This window comes from Vidua macroura, chromosome 13, assembly GCF_024509145.1.
Source record: "Vidua macroura isolate BioBank_ID:100142 chromosome 13, ASM2450914v1, whole genome shotgun sequence".
NCBI lineage: Eukaryota > Metazoa > Chordata > Aves > Passeriformes > Viduidae > Vidua > Vidua macroura.
Window position 1 is genome coordinate 10,187,498 of NC_071583.1, and position 17,050 is coordinate 10,204,547.

General features: G+C 41.8%; 1 protein-coding gene across 1 annotated transcript in view; it reads right to left on the reverse strand.

Moving 5' to 3' along the window:
* Positions 1 to 1,809: 1,809 nt before the first annotated feature.
* The window catches only part of LOC128813947 (netrin-4-like), a 43,407-nt gene continuing 28,166 nt past the window's right edge, over positions 1,810 to 17,050 (reverse strand). Inside the window, exons 4-10 of the mRNA XM_053989433.1 lie at positions 13,849 to 14,005; positions 13,309 to 13,497; positions 5,518 to 5,731; positions 4,702 to 4,838; positions 4,055 to 4,123; positions 2,755 to 2,925; positions 1,810 to 2,297 (exon numbers count right to left, since the gene is read on the reverse strand). Coding sequence (XP_053845408.1) covers positions 2,161 to 2,297; positions 2,755 to 2,925; positions 4,055 to 4,123; positions 4,702 to 4,838; positions 5,518 to 5,731; positions 13,309 to 13,497; positions 13,849 to 14,005 — 1,074 coding nt within the window. The 3' untranslated portion in view covers positions 1,810 to 2,160. The remainder of the gene's footprint in view (positions 2,298 to 2,754; positions 2,926 to 4,054; positions 4,124 to 4,701; positions 4,839 to 5,517; positions 5,732 to 13,308; positions 13,498 to 13,848; positions 14,006 to 17,050) is intronic.

A 17,050-nucleotide genomic window follows, 5' to 3' on the forward strand; every position in this document is an offset into this window, starting at 1 on the left:
TTAATGTGGTGCTGACTATAAACCAACATGGAATATCCTCATTGTCATTAAATAAGATCCCCTGCAGGTAAAATGGCCTCCGTTGAAAAGCACGTTCCTTAGTTTAATTCTAAACCTACACTTGAATTTCATTTCTTGTGAGAGGCCCTTTGAGATCAGACTGTAAATTCATGTAGAGGTCTTTATTAATATTTGAAAGAGAACTAGTTAATCTTTTTGTTGTGAGACAATTTCTGGAGACAGTAAAGAAAGCAGTTGCTGGGCTCCTAATTTCGTAAGGTGGACATTTCAAATTCTGCCAAATGTCTTGGTTAAAAAGTGTTTTATTGCATTAATTAAATAGCTTGTTGGAGATGCCACATTGTTGGATACCAGTTTAGGTAACAACAAATAAATTATGAAGTCAAAGGGGGAAAGAAGTGGAGGAAGGGAAATTTCCTGAAAAAGAGGGAGGAAGAAACACTAGAAACACTGTTTATATCCTGTTGGGAAACAAATTGGAGCTTTTTTTTGTTCCCTAAAAAAAAAAAAAAAAAAAAAAAAAAAAAAAAAAAAGCTTTTCCTTTTTTTGCCTGTCATGCATTTCCAAATGAGCTGAGGATATCTCTGCTGTTAATCAATATGAAATTCAAAGTAAAATAGCAGTAAATAGAATGGAAGAGGCTGAATTTTTATGTTCTCATTGGTAAAGTGATCAAAACAATGACGTAAGTTGTAGGCTGGATTTCTGTTGTTCTACATTAGTATTAGGGTTTCTAGGTGTCCCACTTAGCAGTCAGACAGTGCTAAATGAAAACATCTCCTCTTCCCTAGGAGTATTAACAATTAGACATGGAATTGAAACATGCAAAAGTAGCATGTGTGCTTCTCTTTCTCTGTAACTCCCTGAAAGAATATAGATTGATTCATTGTGATTTTTCCTTAGTTGAAGAGAGAGTGCCAACTTCATTTGGTTGTAAGTCCTTAAACAGGGGACACATTCTCAAACTTCAATTTCCTCAAAATTCTGTGTTAGGGAAGGATTTAAGTAGCTACCTCTTGATTACTATAGGGTAAAATTGATTTAGAAATAATGCTTTTGCAGAGCAGAACTAATTTTACCTGGAGTGCAGATGTTACCACTCCTGTACTTTTGCAGAGGGAGAAATAATCCTCAGGCACTATGGGAAGGAAGCAGAGTTTCAGCATCTTGCCCTGAAGTGTGACCAAGAGAAATAAAGCACAATGAAAGCACTAAGTGCACTCGAAGGCCAGTGGTCTTGAGCACAGCTGGAACAGCCAGGTTGCTCTCCCAGAACTACAGCTTACCTCATTTGATACATGCTCCAGCCAGTCCATTTACCTCCTGTTTCTGCTTTGTGGCTTTTGTAGTGTCACAATTTCCACTTTAGAGCAGCTGCTAGTTCCTCACGCTTTGGCTTTTTCCTATAATTAAGGCTTATTTGCAGTTATTGCTGTGAAACCTTTGTGGTGTTGCAGACTAAATACTACAGCACGGAGCTGGATTGGGAATGGAGTTTGAGCCAAGGTGGTTTCTGCAGCAGAGCTCAGCACTAAACATTGATGATAGCAGTGCACATCTCTAAAGGACACTGTCCTGAGATAAGCCACATGGTTGTTTCTGCTGGGCAGTGGGATAATATTGTCTCCTAAAAAGCAGCCTATTATATTGGCATAACTGTAGTCTGATGGTAAATCAGTTTGAGCTCTCTTATATGCTTATTTAGTTTTATGCCACTTGTAAAGCTGAAAGAAATTGCTGCCTTTTAGTGGTCATTTAGTAATGAATGTATTATGAAAGCAGTTTATGCATATTATTATCAGACTCTGACCTGAAGTATAGAAACACTAGTCCATATCTTTAGTTTTGCCTTGTAAAATGATTCTGGCTGGAATCAGGCTCAAGTGAAGAACTGACTTGTGATCTATATATGATGCACTAGGTAATCTTGTATGATAAGGCTGTGTTTTTTGTTTTTTTTTTTGTTAAAGTAGTCATGTCCCAAGTTTCCTGTCTAAGCACATGAAAGGAGGGATGGCAGGTCTGCTTTCCTCACTTCAGCTAGGAACATGTTGAATGGGAATGCTTGAACTAACTACACCTTTCACTGCAGTGTTACTAAAAGGCAAAGTCCAGCACTGTAATTTCTGAAGCAGAAATTATTTGCATCCAGTTCGAAGAATATCTGATACTTGTTTTCCCAAATATGCCTTCCAGGGTTTTACCAGGCTGTTCATGTTCACAAGAAGTTTGCCAGTCCTAGAGTCCTCCTGGCCTGCTATAAGATAGTCAGTACCTAGTTAAAAAAAAAAAAAAAAATAAAAAAAGGGAAAATCCTTAGTTAGCAAATAGAATAAGAAAGAACCAAATCTGGCATACAGCACCTCTGCCAATTTCATCCAGTTTATGCATGTACCATCTTATGTGTATAAATCCATGTGCATACTGTCACTGCTGGCTCCTGGGCACACAGATTCACTGGTGTCAGGGCTGTGCTCAGGGGTTAAAACTACAAATTGATTTCATTCCAGTGAGGTTCTGCACACAGATCTGCTGGGATTTGTCGGCTGCTGCTTATGCCTTTGTCCCCCTCCTGCCTTTACCACCCTCCTTGAACACTGTGAGCTGGAAAGCAAACATGCTTTGGTGGGGATGAATCAAAGGATGCTGCCCCAGAAAGGCTGATCACAGCGGATATTCCTAAGCACTGTCTGCAGGGGAAGCAAAACCCCCAGTGAGTATTTTGTCCTTACCAGGATTGAGAATGGGACATGTACAGCCCCTGTTGGTCCATGATTCTGGGTAAATGCTTCTGTTGCTCCGAGCAATTTTCACTTTCCCTGATTTCAGGACCTTCTTCACTTTCACAACAACTTCTGCATGGGTCCCTTTGTCATGAGCAGACAGGATTCTTGCTTTTATTACTGCCAGAAAACATATCCGAATAGAGACCAACAATTAATTTCTAAATGAATTTTGGTTATTGCTGCTAAAAGGTAGAATTTTAACACCTTGAAAGAAGACATGAAAAAAAACCCCAAAGTGCAGTTTTACAGAAAGTACAGTGCTTGTCCATTTCACTGATGGATCTTAAATAAATCTGGGGAATAAAAATTGGATTTTTCTTCTTAAGTAGTTAACTCATCCTTTCGCCATGTCATTTAGCAACTATCTTTTAATGGGCTGATATCAAACACCTGGAAATTCTAGGAAAGCACTTGTATATATACAAAGGAAGGGTGAAAAATCCCAACCAGCAGCTACCAGTCTGATTTCAAGCACTGATTCTACACTTTATTTCCAGTTTGAAAACTTTAGTGTTTTGCTTTAACACTGGCCTTTCAAAAATTCTGTCCTGTGAGAAGGGACTGTCTACAGGAAGGAAGTCAAGAAGTTTCCTATCAGGAATGTCACATGACTAAAAGTCTATTGATTGTACAACAAACCAGAAGAACTATTTTTGGTTTGTGGTCCAACACCTGGTTGCCATGATACATTTCTGTTCCTTTTAATTTAGTAAGATCCCATAACTTTTTGGCCTGACAGGCTCATGTAGATCAGCCCCTCAAGCAGGCTTTGTTGTCTCCTGCCAGAAGCACATCAAACCTCTAGATCCCAGAGCTTTCCTTTCTTGCTTCATGTGATTGCATGAGCCAGGTGTTCATAAACAGTTTTAAATACATTCTTGGTAAATGAGCATGGCTGTTGGAACCTGCATAATGACTGTAAAAGCAAGGGAATTTCAGATGTGAGGTTTTTTATCATTTTTTTCTTGATGTAGAGACCAATCATTCCACTGAGTATTATTCCAGCACCCCTTGTGCTGTAAAGAAGGAAATGAACTGGGTGGGAAGGAAACACCACAGAGCTTTGCATGAAAAACACTTTTAAGTTCTAATCAGAAGTTGAACATGTTACTAGACAAAAAAGGCAGAAGAAATCCTACCTCTCAGGACTTAACCAACCCTGTCATTTTTCATAGCTATCAGCCAACAATATGCATAGCAGGAACATTGTGAAATATCATAGCCTGGGGGCATGTCACCCACTTACCATAGGCATATTTCATTTGGCAGAAGTCACTGACGCTTCCGAGCACCTTTTCTTTGCACACACACTTCTCTAGCAGGGAAACCCCAGACCACAAAAGGTTGGAGAGCAGCCAGGACATGAGAGAGAAAAGAAGAGCAAATGATCATCAGTTATGAAGTTAGATATCTTTAGTTCCCATAATCTATATGAACTTTATGAATAAGTTGGAGAGTGAGCTCAGTTATTTGCAAATGTGTTTCTTGTTATATGATAAAATAATTACTCTGAAATCTGATCATCACTGTCAAGTAAAATGCGGCCCACATGAGATCTATTGTTCAGTTAATAATCTCACCCCAATGAAGAGATTTGTAAGAATCAGATCCAGCTGTAAATCATGTAATTAATGAGACCTTTGTTTGATCCCATAACCTAAGAAATGCTGATCTTTCCTGGTATTAAGGCAATATCCATCTCAGAAAAGTCAAGTTATGCAGTAAGTGGCACTGATACCTCTGCCAAGTGATGTAAGTGCTGATCTTTACAGGGCAGGCAAAACTGAAAACTATTTAAATACTACAGACAAGTTGGAGATGGGGGGGCATACCCAGTCAGGGTGGAGGGTTGAAAGAACTGGCAACTAAATGTTCCCAAACTCTGGGCTGTACCTGGGTGCCTCAGTGCAGAAAATCCCTGCTCGTGATCGTTCCATTTCCACTCCTCTTCGCTCTCGTTGGCTGGCGTTTGGACGAGGTCGGGAATTCGTCCCCCGATGGGGATGTGAAAGAAGGGCTCACTGTCATAGCTGGGGGACACAAACCACAGCACTGCATTAGGGCACCACAGGGGAGGGAAACAAACAAACAAACAAACAAACAGACAGCTGGCTTTGGCTGTGCCCAGACTGATGAGCTTGTTTTCTTCAGATTGGGAGTGCAAATGTGAGCAAGACTTCATGCCATGGAGAGAGATCACAAGCTCTAGGCTTCTATTTAGGCCTCCCCTGCTGACTTAGCATTTTTTAAAGTACCTAACCTATAAATTGGGCCATTTTTGCTTACGTTTGTTTGTTTTTAGGGAATTATGTAACTTAGTGACTGCTTGTTGATGTGGCTGGGACCTGAGGACAGCTGCAGCACCTGTAGAACTGCAATTGGTCAGCAAATCATTTTACCCTGGGCACAAATGAGAGGCAGATTCTTCAGACTCTTCTATCTATATCCAAAGTAAAGATGTGTTTAAAGACCCTGCACATATTACCATGGGGTTGTGGAAATGCCTATTATTACTGCAAAGATTCATCTGTTCAAGATTGCCTTGAATAATGCAGTGGACTTAAAGGTGTAAATGTAACCTAAAAAACCTTTTATGATTTACAGCCACCTTTTCAAATGATTGTGCACCCTCCAATTTTTGTTATTGCTGCAGAATTTGTTTCATTTCACAGAGTCCCATCTCAGAGTGAACCCAGAGCAGGGCTTTACCCGTTGAAACAGGTCCCAGTGCGCTGGTCACAGTCCCTGGCGCAGTCACAGGGGCGACAGCCATTTTCTCCAAAGCCCCAGTAGCCCACGAGGCACCTGTCACAGTTGGGACCTGCCACTCCTGGTTTGCAGTAGCAGAATCCTGTCCGGGGGTGGCATCTCCAGCTGCTGCTGAACGTGGCGTTGGCTGAACCCGTGGGCTGGCAGGCACAGGCTATGGACACACAGCAAGAGGCAATTCAAATTGAGTGCCATGGGGTCAGCTGCTTAAGTGACATTTTTGCTAGGCTGATAAACTTGTACCTTCTTCCTCATACTCAGTAGTTTTAAGTCAGGACTAGTAAACATTGCATTTCAGCCTACATTCACTTTTTTTTTTTTCTTTTTAATTTGTTAGACAAAGCAAAATAAGTACAACTGTGAGCATTTGTGCTCTTCCCTACTACACAAATCATGACCACACAGGGTTTTTGAGTGATACCAGAAATCCTCCTCTGTGTATTTATTTTTAACGGGGCTTGAAGGTAATTAACTTTAAAAGTGTTTTGCAGAAAGTTTCACTAGCAAGGGCAAGGAAAAGATTTATAGCTATTGCCTACATTGCCTTTCCTGTAAACACAGAGATCACAAAACTACTGTTTCCTCTAGGGTAGATGCAGCTTGTACAGGTGGCTCAGATGACCTGAAACATATTTTCAATTTCTGCCTCCAAAGAATGCACAAATTTCCTTCAGTTCCTTTCTAAAGTGCTAAACATCACACAATGCAGTACTGTATGTGCTGAAAGAAGCTGATAAACTTTTTTTTTACAAATGCACAAGCTGATCTTTTCAAGGAAGGCTATCAGAATGAAAGACCTCTAAACTTACTAGATGTATTTTACACATAGCTGAAGATTAGCAAATAGGAGGGGAAAACCTCCAAATCTCTCAAATACTGTTGCCAGTGTCACACCAGCCTAGCAACTCCAGGCAATTTGGCAGGAAAACAGATAGTTACAGCTCCTATGGACATCTCTTCCTGCATAGACAATAAATTGTCATAATCCCACACCACTGGTGCATTCCTGATGTGACAGCATCAGGGAGGGATACACAGAGAGGTGCAAGCCAGCACAGTTGACTCCTCTCCATCAGGGCAGAACCTGGCTGGGATGGTCAAGCCTCATGCCAACAGCTCTGCAGAAGTAAAATAGAAGCAGTAAACAAACCCACTCTGATGTTCAGACAAATTTGATCAAAATGAGAACTGAGCTGGACTCCAGGCCTTCATATTTCAGCTCTCTTTTGTATTAAGAAAGCAACATGCCCTGACTTTCACTTGTAGCAGACTGAAAAGGTAATGCATCGCTATTTCATCCATCTGGAAGAGGACAGAAATAAAAATTGTGTGGGTAAGGCCTGCTTTTACAGAGATTTTCAGTTAAATGTTGGACACCCAAGGTGTTTAGATAGCTTGGATCTGAGGCCAGCCTTTTTGGATGCTTATTTGAACCAAGCATGATCTCCACAGCTTTTGAAGTTTGCCCATCATTGTTTCTGATCAAACTACTTTTCTTCATGAGCTCACAAATAAAAGACCAAATGAACACTCTGATCCCACACATCACTTTTGAAGGGGAAAGGGGCAAATATATTACTAAAGAGAGTTTAAAATGTAGCAGGGACAAATTCACTTTCATATTTGAAACTCAGGAAAAGAAAATACCTTTTGAAAATAGTACAAGAAGAAGGGCGAGCAATTTTGTTTAAAAGGCATTTCTCTTATGATCTGCTTACCATATAGTTATTCTTTTCCCCCATGCCCTGTGCTCTTTATGCCAATAATTTTAATAATATTATTATACTGCTGTGGATGGATCTGGGTCCGTTGTGCTCAGGGGACTCTAGCACAACAGCCTAGGGACAGAAAAGCCACGTGCTGTCACGGGCAATGTGCTCAGCACAATGGGCGGGCTGGCGCAGGGCAGCAGCCTCTCCTGCCTGCCACAAAGCAGCCTGGACTTTGGGAGCAAACCCAGGGCTTGTGCTGTCAGTTCTGGAGAGCAGGTGTAACACTGAAGTGCTCATTAGCCCTGACAGGTTCAAAGGCAAGGTCTGATTTTTTGCTGCTAAACTTGATTTCACCCCTCACCCCATTTTTGCAGCGCTGACTACATCACCCTAAAAAAAGAGACTCAGTTTGTCAGTCACTGAAAACAATGGATGTCATGGATTTGGAGATAAGGATGGGGAACACCCTTCCTTTATTGCAGACAGGTTTGAGACACAAGGAGTAAGAGTTTGCCAACGCCAGCGTTACTTAAATCCAGGTTTGTTTTCACTGTAATATTACTATAGGTAGGATCTGCCTGTGGAGTTTTCTCTTAAAATACCATAGATTTCTGCAAACTCTGGGTCTGTCTTTATCCCTCTTATTTCTAGTTTTTGGGTTTCATCAGTGAAAGTAACTTAACAGATGGGTAACTCACATCATTAGACTACCTATCCCCAGGTGACACTGGAACCTGATTCAGGAAGATGAGAACTTCTACCCTATTCCTGAGGGAAAATGTTACAGCACAGTGACTGAAAGCTGATGAGGAAGCAGAAAACAAAAGTGCCTTTTCTTTTTTATTTTGAGGCTGCAGTTCCATAAAAATAATGTTCCCAGATGAACTGTGGGACATATTCTCCAGTTAGAAACTGGGACAGCTTCTGGTGCATCAGAAAGCAAGCTGAATCAATACATGTACAACACTTTCAGATGAGTTATACAAGTGGCTTGCAAACTCTTTACTCAGTCTGTGTTTATTTAGCATTTCAGCTTGGGTGGGTACATTGTCTGGCTTCCAGAGTATTACAGCCAAAATCCCAGTTGTGCATCTAAGGTAACTCCTAAAATAAGAGCCCACATGTCACATGCTGAAGGGGTAGCTGTGGATGACTGGGTTTTTATCTGTTTAACAGTACCATGGATTTGCAAATAAACCTCACTTTTAAAGAAACATAAAAGCAAGTTTTCAAAACCTTACCCTTTAACATTTTCTAACATTTAACAACCTTTTCCCACTGATTTTTGCTTCTTTTCTCTTGGCAATTCCTCTTTTTGTCTCCATCCACCTCCCTGTCTAACAAAACAGCAGCCAATGTGACAATGGCCTTGTTTGTCAAAGGCATCATCAATTATGTTAGGGACGGTGTGCAGACAATCCTGGCTCAGAGCTGGGCAGTTTATTTTGGTTCTCCCCTTGACAGTAGTGTAGTGAAAAGCATAATTTTACTACAGAGTTGCCTATTGGTCACAAAGTGTCACAAAGCATCCTCTTGCCTTTTAGTCTCACTCCCATACCAAGTTTTTGTCAGACACTACTGTAAAAGGGAGGAGACAAGAAATAATGAAAAATGAATAATTCATACTGCAATCCCCACTCAAGTCCCTAATAAATCTGTCTGCCCTCAGCACAGCTGTCTTCCCCATGTAATTAGACACAGATGCAAAATATAATATTGGTTGCAACAATATGGTCCCAACTTACAGGAAAATACCAGGTGCTCCAAGTAAGTCAATGGCCTATGAGGTATCTTGTCTTAAATTTTTGTCTAATGATACTGCATATGATATAGCTGTGAGCAGACTGGCTATTTGATTTAAAAATAAAAAACAGGCAAAATGAAAAATCAAAGTCTTTTGAGTCTGAAATATACACATCTTGGGAGTATATGATCAAACCAGTGTGATTTTTAAAGCATGTCAGGTGTGGGGATTGACTCTGCCAATGAAGTTTCTTAAATGAAGGAAATAAGATAGACAGCTCTGTGTGTGGTCAGGGCTGATTAAGACAGACTTTGAACCAAGATGTGATGGGCCCTTTGTGATATTAGAATTAAAAGTTCACTCCCTCTGCTCAGAAGTAAAAGGATGAGAAGCAGAGTCTTTCAGACCGTGTGTGTGTATGTGCATCTGGGCACATTTTAATTTTCTAGCCTCGTTCTTTGAGTAAAAAAGCTTGTTTTCCTGGAGACCCTTTTTAATGGGTCTACATGCCTGCATTACTTTTAAGCTAAGCAAAGGGTGAGTACAAAAGATGGTGCCATTTCAGAAGGATCCCTTAAGCCTTGGAATAAGCCACAGGAAAGAGCCAAGGATACAGCAGCTTTTCTAACCATTGGTTAGGAAACAATTAGGCTTTTGAGTCAAAGCTCCCATACAAGTCTATATACAAACTACTTAATCCTGTGTTGTCACCCCCAATAACAGGCAGGTGTGTGCCTTGCTCAGGGACTCTTTTCATGCCTTTTTTTCTTTTTTATATAGATCTAAGCAGTGTCCAAACAAGGCTCTGCCCATGACCCTACTCTCATTCATCCCAGCTGGTAGGAACAGGAAAAGCAAAGGGATCAGAGGCAGGCTACCTCTGCAGACAAAAAGGAATAGCAGATTCACACTTCCATATCAAATTTCAGCAGATTTTTTTTTTCTTTCTGAGGGAATGTCTTTGCAGTCTCGCACTGGAGGGTCAGCTAAGGGTGGTTTAGATAGTGCCAGGAGATCCAATTGTTATACAACTTTTTTTTTTTTTTTGAGCAGATTAAGAGAGAATGCTATTCATTATTATGACTAATGCTTAAAGATTGTTTCTGGGCCTGAGCAGTGTCCTGTTAACTTTGTGGGAGCCTGAGGGGGATGTCACAGCTGAACCTAGACTTTGCTCTGGATGGCAGAGCACTCTTCAAGCGTGCTTTCTCAAAGGGATTAGCACAGCATTTCATTCAGCTTTTTCATCAGACTTCCTTTCCCAGCTCAGTATCTACTGTACACAAGGGTCAAGTTTTCATCTCCCATTGAAAGTTTTTCCTCTGAGCTCAAAATGGGAAGATGGGCACTAGGTTGCTCTCACCAAAACCATCCATTCAGTCTGCTGTTTGCAGTTTATTACTGCTTTCCAACACTTGCTCATTGGGTGGGTCTTTCATTTAGTGTTGTTAGTCTGGCACTGTTTGCATTAATTTCTCAAAGTGAGACAATGCCTTGGAATTGGTACACTTAAATCCTAAAAAACATGTTAATCCAGAAGTGGCAGCTCTTCAATTTATAATCAGCAGGCTGAGGTATGACAAAAATATATCTCCTGGTCTCATTGTCTAATATATTAGCAGTGCTCAAAATAGAAACTTTTTTACTGAGAAATCAGAGTTTGTTTTAGGGTCACACAACCTGGACAACTTGGACCATGCTAGATGAAGTTTATTGGCAATGCAAGTTTTCAACATAAAGTATAGAGAAGAGGGCATCTATCCTGCAGGAAGCTTTGCAGTTTAATGTTAGCTGATGATGGTCCAGGAAGAAAAAGCTTCCCTTAATCAAAAGGAGTCTGTTCTAACCAAAGCCTGTCTCTGTAGGTGTTTCTGATAATAACCAAAGTAGTGAAGTGTTCCCTGAAAATTCTCTGCAGAGGTGCACTGTAGCACCAAGTGCACACTTACACACTGCCTGCAATCCTCATGGGGAAGTGTTTGGGGATCAGGTCTTCCATCGTACAAAGTGCTACCTATAATTGGAATTTGTCAAATCTTATTGTGGCAATTCTCTTATTTTCCTTAAATAAATGGGGAAAGGCACAGAGTAACCACCTACTTCCCAGTTTTCTCTGATCTCTGTAGTTATAGCCAGAGTACCTCCTATTCCCACAGAGGTAGAAGCATCATGCACACAGCTGCTGTAAAAGCCAAGTGGGCTGCAATGCCCTTTCCTTATATCTTGATATGGCAAGCATTCATGAATGCCTTTACACCCCTGGGAAAGGTCCCACTGACTTGAATCATTCACAGATAGGGCCGTGCTTACCTTTGCTGCTGAATCAAACCCATTAAACTCATCTCAGCTAAGAGAAACTCTAGTGCAGGCTAGTGATCCAGAGTACCTCTTAAGGAAATAGATATGCTTTAGAGGGCAATTCAGTCAATCTGTTTTAGGCATCTACCTTAGACTGCTATAAATAATTCCCCTGAGGTCCCTCTGTTTCTCCACTGACAGAACAAGGAGCCTAGAAAAGACATATAACTTTCAGTGACTAAGGCAGGATGGCAGCTCTCTAGGCCTGAGCATGCAACTCAGAGTGGAGACAATTGCATTTGGGGGCCTTCTGCTGGCAGCAGCACCTTCCCAGGTGAAAAGAGCACTGTTGTGCTTCACTGGCACAACAGGAATAAAACTCTTTCAACAAGGTAAATTTCTGAACAGTTTTTCTCTTGCTATGCAGAGTATTGGCAGGGGTTACTGAGAGATCTGTAACCAGACCAGACAAGAGAGGCAGACATAGAGTCAAGGTCTGATTTCATCTAGGCAAACAGTTCTAGGGTTTCCAGACAGATAGGCTGTATTTTCAAACAATGTTTTTTCCTCTTTGCTGCTCTCCAGTGCTCCTTGACTTTAGCAGTTATCTAGTATTACACATGATGCTGGTTACTGCACCATCTCCCTGCTGCTCAGTACAGGAGTTCATACACAGATTCTTTCAGGTGCTATGAGATTGAAAGCTAATCTCCTGGCATAACAATTTGTTCTCATCACAATATTTTCCTGTAGCAAATCTGCTGAGAGTAGAAACAGAACTAGAAAGGGGCCACCATAGAACACTACAGGATACAGGGTGAGCCAGATAAGCTCACCCTCTGCCCTGTCTGCTGGTCCATGTTCTGTGATGAGCATTGTGAAAATCAGAAGAAAAAGTTGTGTGGAAGCAGTCTGCTGTCACCAAGTTCCAGTGGGAAGAAGGCAAAAGATCAGAAACATTGGATATGTGGGCAAGAAAGTTTAAGTAATATCACAGGACTCACAATCCTTGGGAGAGGAGTAACCTAAGCGTTTAAGAGGAATCACATTGAAGAACATTGAAAGGGTCAGAAAAGCTTCAAAAGCTCATTATGTCAGTGGGCAAGTGGTCAGATAATAGAGGATGAAGTTTTCTATGCTGACAAGTGATGTCTGAGCTATGGGGAAGGAAACTATCCAAAGGGAAAAGTGAAATTAAGTATATTGCTGGAAATAGCAAACTCTCAAACAGATGTGAGGTAGAATCAGACATGTGAAGCCTGGCAGGATACTCAGGAAATGTTTACTTTTAGTGAGGGAGAGTTGGGCTGTTTGCCAGACTGGCTGGGTACAAACTATCTTGATCCAGAGGTTGTACATCCTGTGTGTCCAGCCATGAGCACCTGTGTGCCTGAGACACACCTTACCACATTCTGCTGAAGTGTTAATGATGCAATTAATTTGGGCAGAGCACCCCATAACATAGCTGTAGAGTCCAAAAATAGGTCTGAGTTCTGATGCATTTGTTCCCAAGTGAGTATGCACAGTTCCAGGCCTCCTGTATCTTCTGCATCCATTATATGTATTTATGTGCACAGATGTTGCACAATCAAATGGAATTTAACAATAGCTTGCACATAGGCTCACACAGTCTTGAGAGGTACAGAGAAAAACCCCAGGTAAATAAAATGTGCCTCAAGAGAAAAGGAACCATATTAATTTAAAACCAAACACAAGAAGAATGTACCTTTCCCCAGGAGGCAATGCATTTGGAGAATTGAAACAGTTATCACAAAAAAAACATGTCATAACATGGGGACAAATAGACACAAAAATCTGGATGATCACCTTTGATCAAAACCTCCTGTAGTTTAAGAAAAGAATACAAAGAAAATATAGTAATACTCATGAGTTACCTCTATAGGAGTTAGTGATTCTATAGAAATTATTTTGTTCTTTCACCATTCATTCTTCACCTCGTGTAACACGGTCACTTACGTTTGCAGACCTCTGGAGAAGACATGGGCTTCCCTCTGTCCCGGTAAAAGCCAGGTTTGCACCTCTGGCACCGATGTCCCTCCGTGTTGTGCTTGCAGTTGTCACAGACTCCCCCACTGCGCTTCCCCGAGGCCAGCCACACGCCCAGGTCGAAGTGGCAGCTCTCGGCGTGGTTGTGACAGCGACACTCTGGTGAGGACAGGAGAATGTCCTTCAGGCTTTTACAACTGACACAGTAATCATGGTAGCATTTTCCAGACCAATCTGGCAGTATTTTAAACACTGCTAGAACCTGGGATGTGGAGGGATGTAGCTACATGAAAACCAGATTTCTGGCTTGTAAATTCCACTCCCCAATAGCCCCAGTGCAGAAGAACAACCTGCACACTGATTTCTCCATCAATGACCAGCAACTTATCCCCAGTTTCTGCAATGGCACCATTACTGTAAATCACAGAAGTCTTTGTGGGGGAGCTTTGCCTGCTGTTATGGTGCGTGCTCACCCTGAGAGCCTGGGTCAGTAAACTCCCTTCCACTTACTTCTGCATTCATTAGGTGCCCCTGTTTTCCCATCTCCTGGCTTCCAAGGCTGGTCGTTGTAGAGCGGAGCACATTTCTCACAGTGGTCCCCTGCCGTGTTGTGTCTGCACACACACTTCCCATGGACCTGCCAGGGAAAAGAGAGTGCATCAAATGGCTACAGGAACAGGTGGAGTTCCCAGCAGCCTCATGAGGAGCTGGGACTTCTGCACAATTCCCACACAGCTGCCTGGCTCTCTTAGGAAACCCACAGAGCCTGCAGCTAAAACATGTAGCTCTCTCTTTTCAGTTATTAATGATGTAGAATTTTTCCTATATCTTACAAAATGCACATAGCAACAATTTAACTCTCAGTTGGCTATTTAACTACTGCATTGATGAACAACCTGTAGACTCTAAATTTGGTGAGCTAACAGGTCTTACTTTGATTTACAAGTTCAGGGCAAGAGCATGCAAAGAGTATCAAATATACTCTGGGCTAGCAGAGCCAAGTCACAGGAGAGCACAGGCTGGGCTCTGTCTTATTTGACATTAACACTGATCAGGAAGAGAGTGTAAATACAGGGAAGTGAAATCACCATGAATTGCAAAATTTTAAATTGCTAGATGAATGAAGAAATAGTCATGGACATCCTAGCACAGTTAAAAATGTAGCAAAAAAATAAAAATGGAAAAATACCAACAAGTACTCCCACAGAAAAGTAACCTAAAACCACACATTCTGTGAGGAAGCCACAGGTATTCTAACTTAGGTACAATAGGCACCAGCCTGCCAACTTACATATGACTATAGATAAATTAGATTAGTAGAAAAGGCCCAGTAAAATTCTGGGTTATGAAACTAGGAGCACTGTAATTCTGAGGGGACAGAAAATTGTACCTGCAATGCTGTGTTCAATTTTGAACATCTTATTACCAGATAAATTAGGTGAAATTAGAAGATGTTCAGCAAAAATGAGCAAAAGCTGCCTGAAGAATGGAGCTGAAGTACATAAACCCATCTAAGCTAGAAAACAATGCATAATGTTTGGTGGGTAAATAAAGTGCAAAAAGTCTTGACTAAGACTGGCTGAATAGTTCTCTCTGTGACTATTTGCTTGAGAGAGTGCTTGAAGAAAGAGCTTGCTTCCTTTGTACTTTCCTACCTTCACTGGAACACAATAATGATTGTTAGTCATGGAAATATTCAAATACATATCAGAATTGGAAGTATTCAAATCAGAGTATGCACACCAGAAACCAGACCTTGCAAACCGAGCTAGTCCATCATTCAAAGAGAAAGTTGGTGCTACTTCTGCTCTCAAGTAATTTTACACACCAGGAATAAAGCAGCCACTTCCATGATAAACTGTGATTTGGTGCATGAGGTTCTGTAATATCAACCCACAACTAAGAATGGCCTTACAAAAGAGTTTTTATGTTATTGCTAGGTTTTATTTGTTTGTTTGTTTGTTTGTTTTAATAAATAAATAAATAGTATTCCAATAGCTGTTTGCAGTGCCTCAGGGAAAGGATTTCACAGTTAAATTTTTTGGAGGAAATATCAAGCATAGGGTGTGAGAGAAAGGGAAGGGTGGTACCGTAAGTCATGTTCTACATTTATCACCAGAGCTGCTGCTATTACGCCACGAGACAACGGCACTAGAGCAGGAAATGCCCAGAAATCAGGGGTTAGACCCCTGTCCCTCCGTGGGCTGTTGAGGATCCTGAGCACAGCACAGCTCTGCCCCACTGCACATAACAAAAAAACCAAGCTGAAATTCAGTTTTGACTGGGGTGCGAATTGACTTTAATCCTGTAGCCTCACCATGAACACGAGTTACGTTTTTCCACGGTGTGTCCCGAAAGCCAGGCTCTGCCGGCAGCCCCCGCTCCGCACCTGACAGAGCGGGCAGCCCGGCATCAGCAGAGACGCGTCCAAAGGAGCGGCAGCGTGGATGTCCCCAAACCCGTGTGCCTGCAGCGATTTGCTCTCCGCTGCCCTGGTTTCTAATCCTCCCCGAGCAGAATTGCACCCCGTCACCCCGAGTGATGCAGCAAGCAGAGGGGGCTCTCCATGGCCAGCGGGCAGGGCCGCTGCCTCCTCACGGCGCGGCTCTGCCGGAGCCCGCACCGCGGCACCGAGCGCTGCCCGGGGCCTCCCCCCCGCACAGGAAACTCATCCGCCTTCACGGCACGAACAGCATGACAAGTGACAGAGAAAAAGGCAAAAATACGCATACAACAGCGTTGCGCTTTTCACTATTTGGGTTTGACACTTCAGGCTTTAAGTTCTCCCCTGTGGTCACAGGGGCTGCTCTTCAGAAGGCAGAGAACAGAGGAAAGGTAAAATGAACCTGACCCAGAGCTATAGATTTACAGATCTCCAAACTTCAGACGCCACCTGAACTTCACAGCTCATTCTAAAATGGATCAGAACAAAATCCTAGATCTCTTCAACTTTCTTAGGAAATACTTCATGAAATGTATTTCTATGCAAAATCGAAGTTAGCTCATTTTATTGTTTAGAAATACTCTGAATACAGAATACTCTGTATTCGCTATATTAAAAAATTATATAAAAAAATGCTGAGACTGTGCAGTTGGGAAATCATAGAATTAAACCACGTCATCTCATTTTAGCCTTGAATGACATGATCAAATATTCATTATTCCACAGGACCCTGTGCTTACAGTGCACAGCACAGATGGTGTGAACACTCATAAACAATTATTCAGAAAAAAAAAAACAACAGGAAAATTCAGTGAGAGGGGAAAGGAAAGGTCGAGTTTTTCTTTGGAAGGTAGATGTGTTAGTTTGCTCATTGCCCACTGGTTTGTTTGAACTGTAGTTTATGGCATGTTGTGAGCAGGACAGAGGCAGAGAAAAGGCTTCCTACCTGTGATCCCTGCTATGGAACAGCTCTCAAATCCATGTGGAAGGATGACTGGCTCTCCTGCTGGCTGTCTGCTTGGCTTTTCTGCCCTTTTGTCTAAGACATTGAGCAGGCACAGGGAAACAGGGAAGCTGGCATGGAGCTTCTTTTAGAAAGTGTTACATTTGGGTACTAGCATTTTTGGCGTAGGTTTAAGAAGAAGACAAAGAGAATTGATTGGTATTGGTGGAAAGGTAAAGCAAAATGAAAGTAGTCTGCCATGTGTATCAAGGAATATTTTTTTTCATCAAGAGTAATCTCAGATAGCATTCATGGGTGAAACAGCT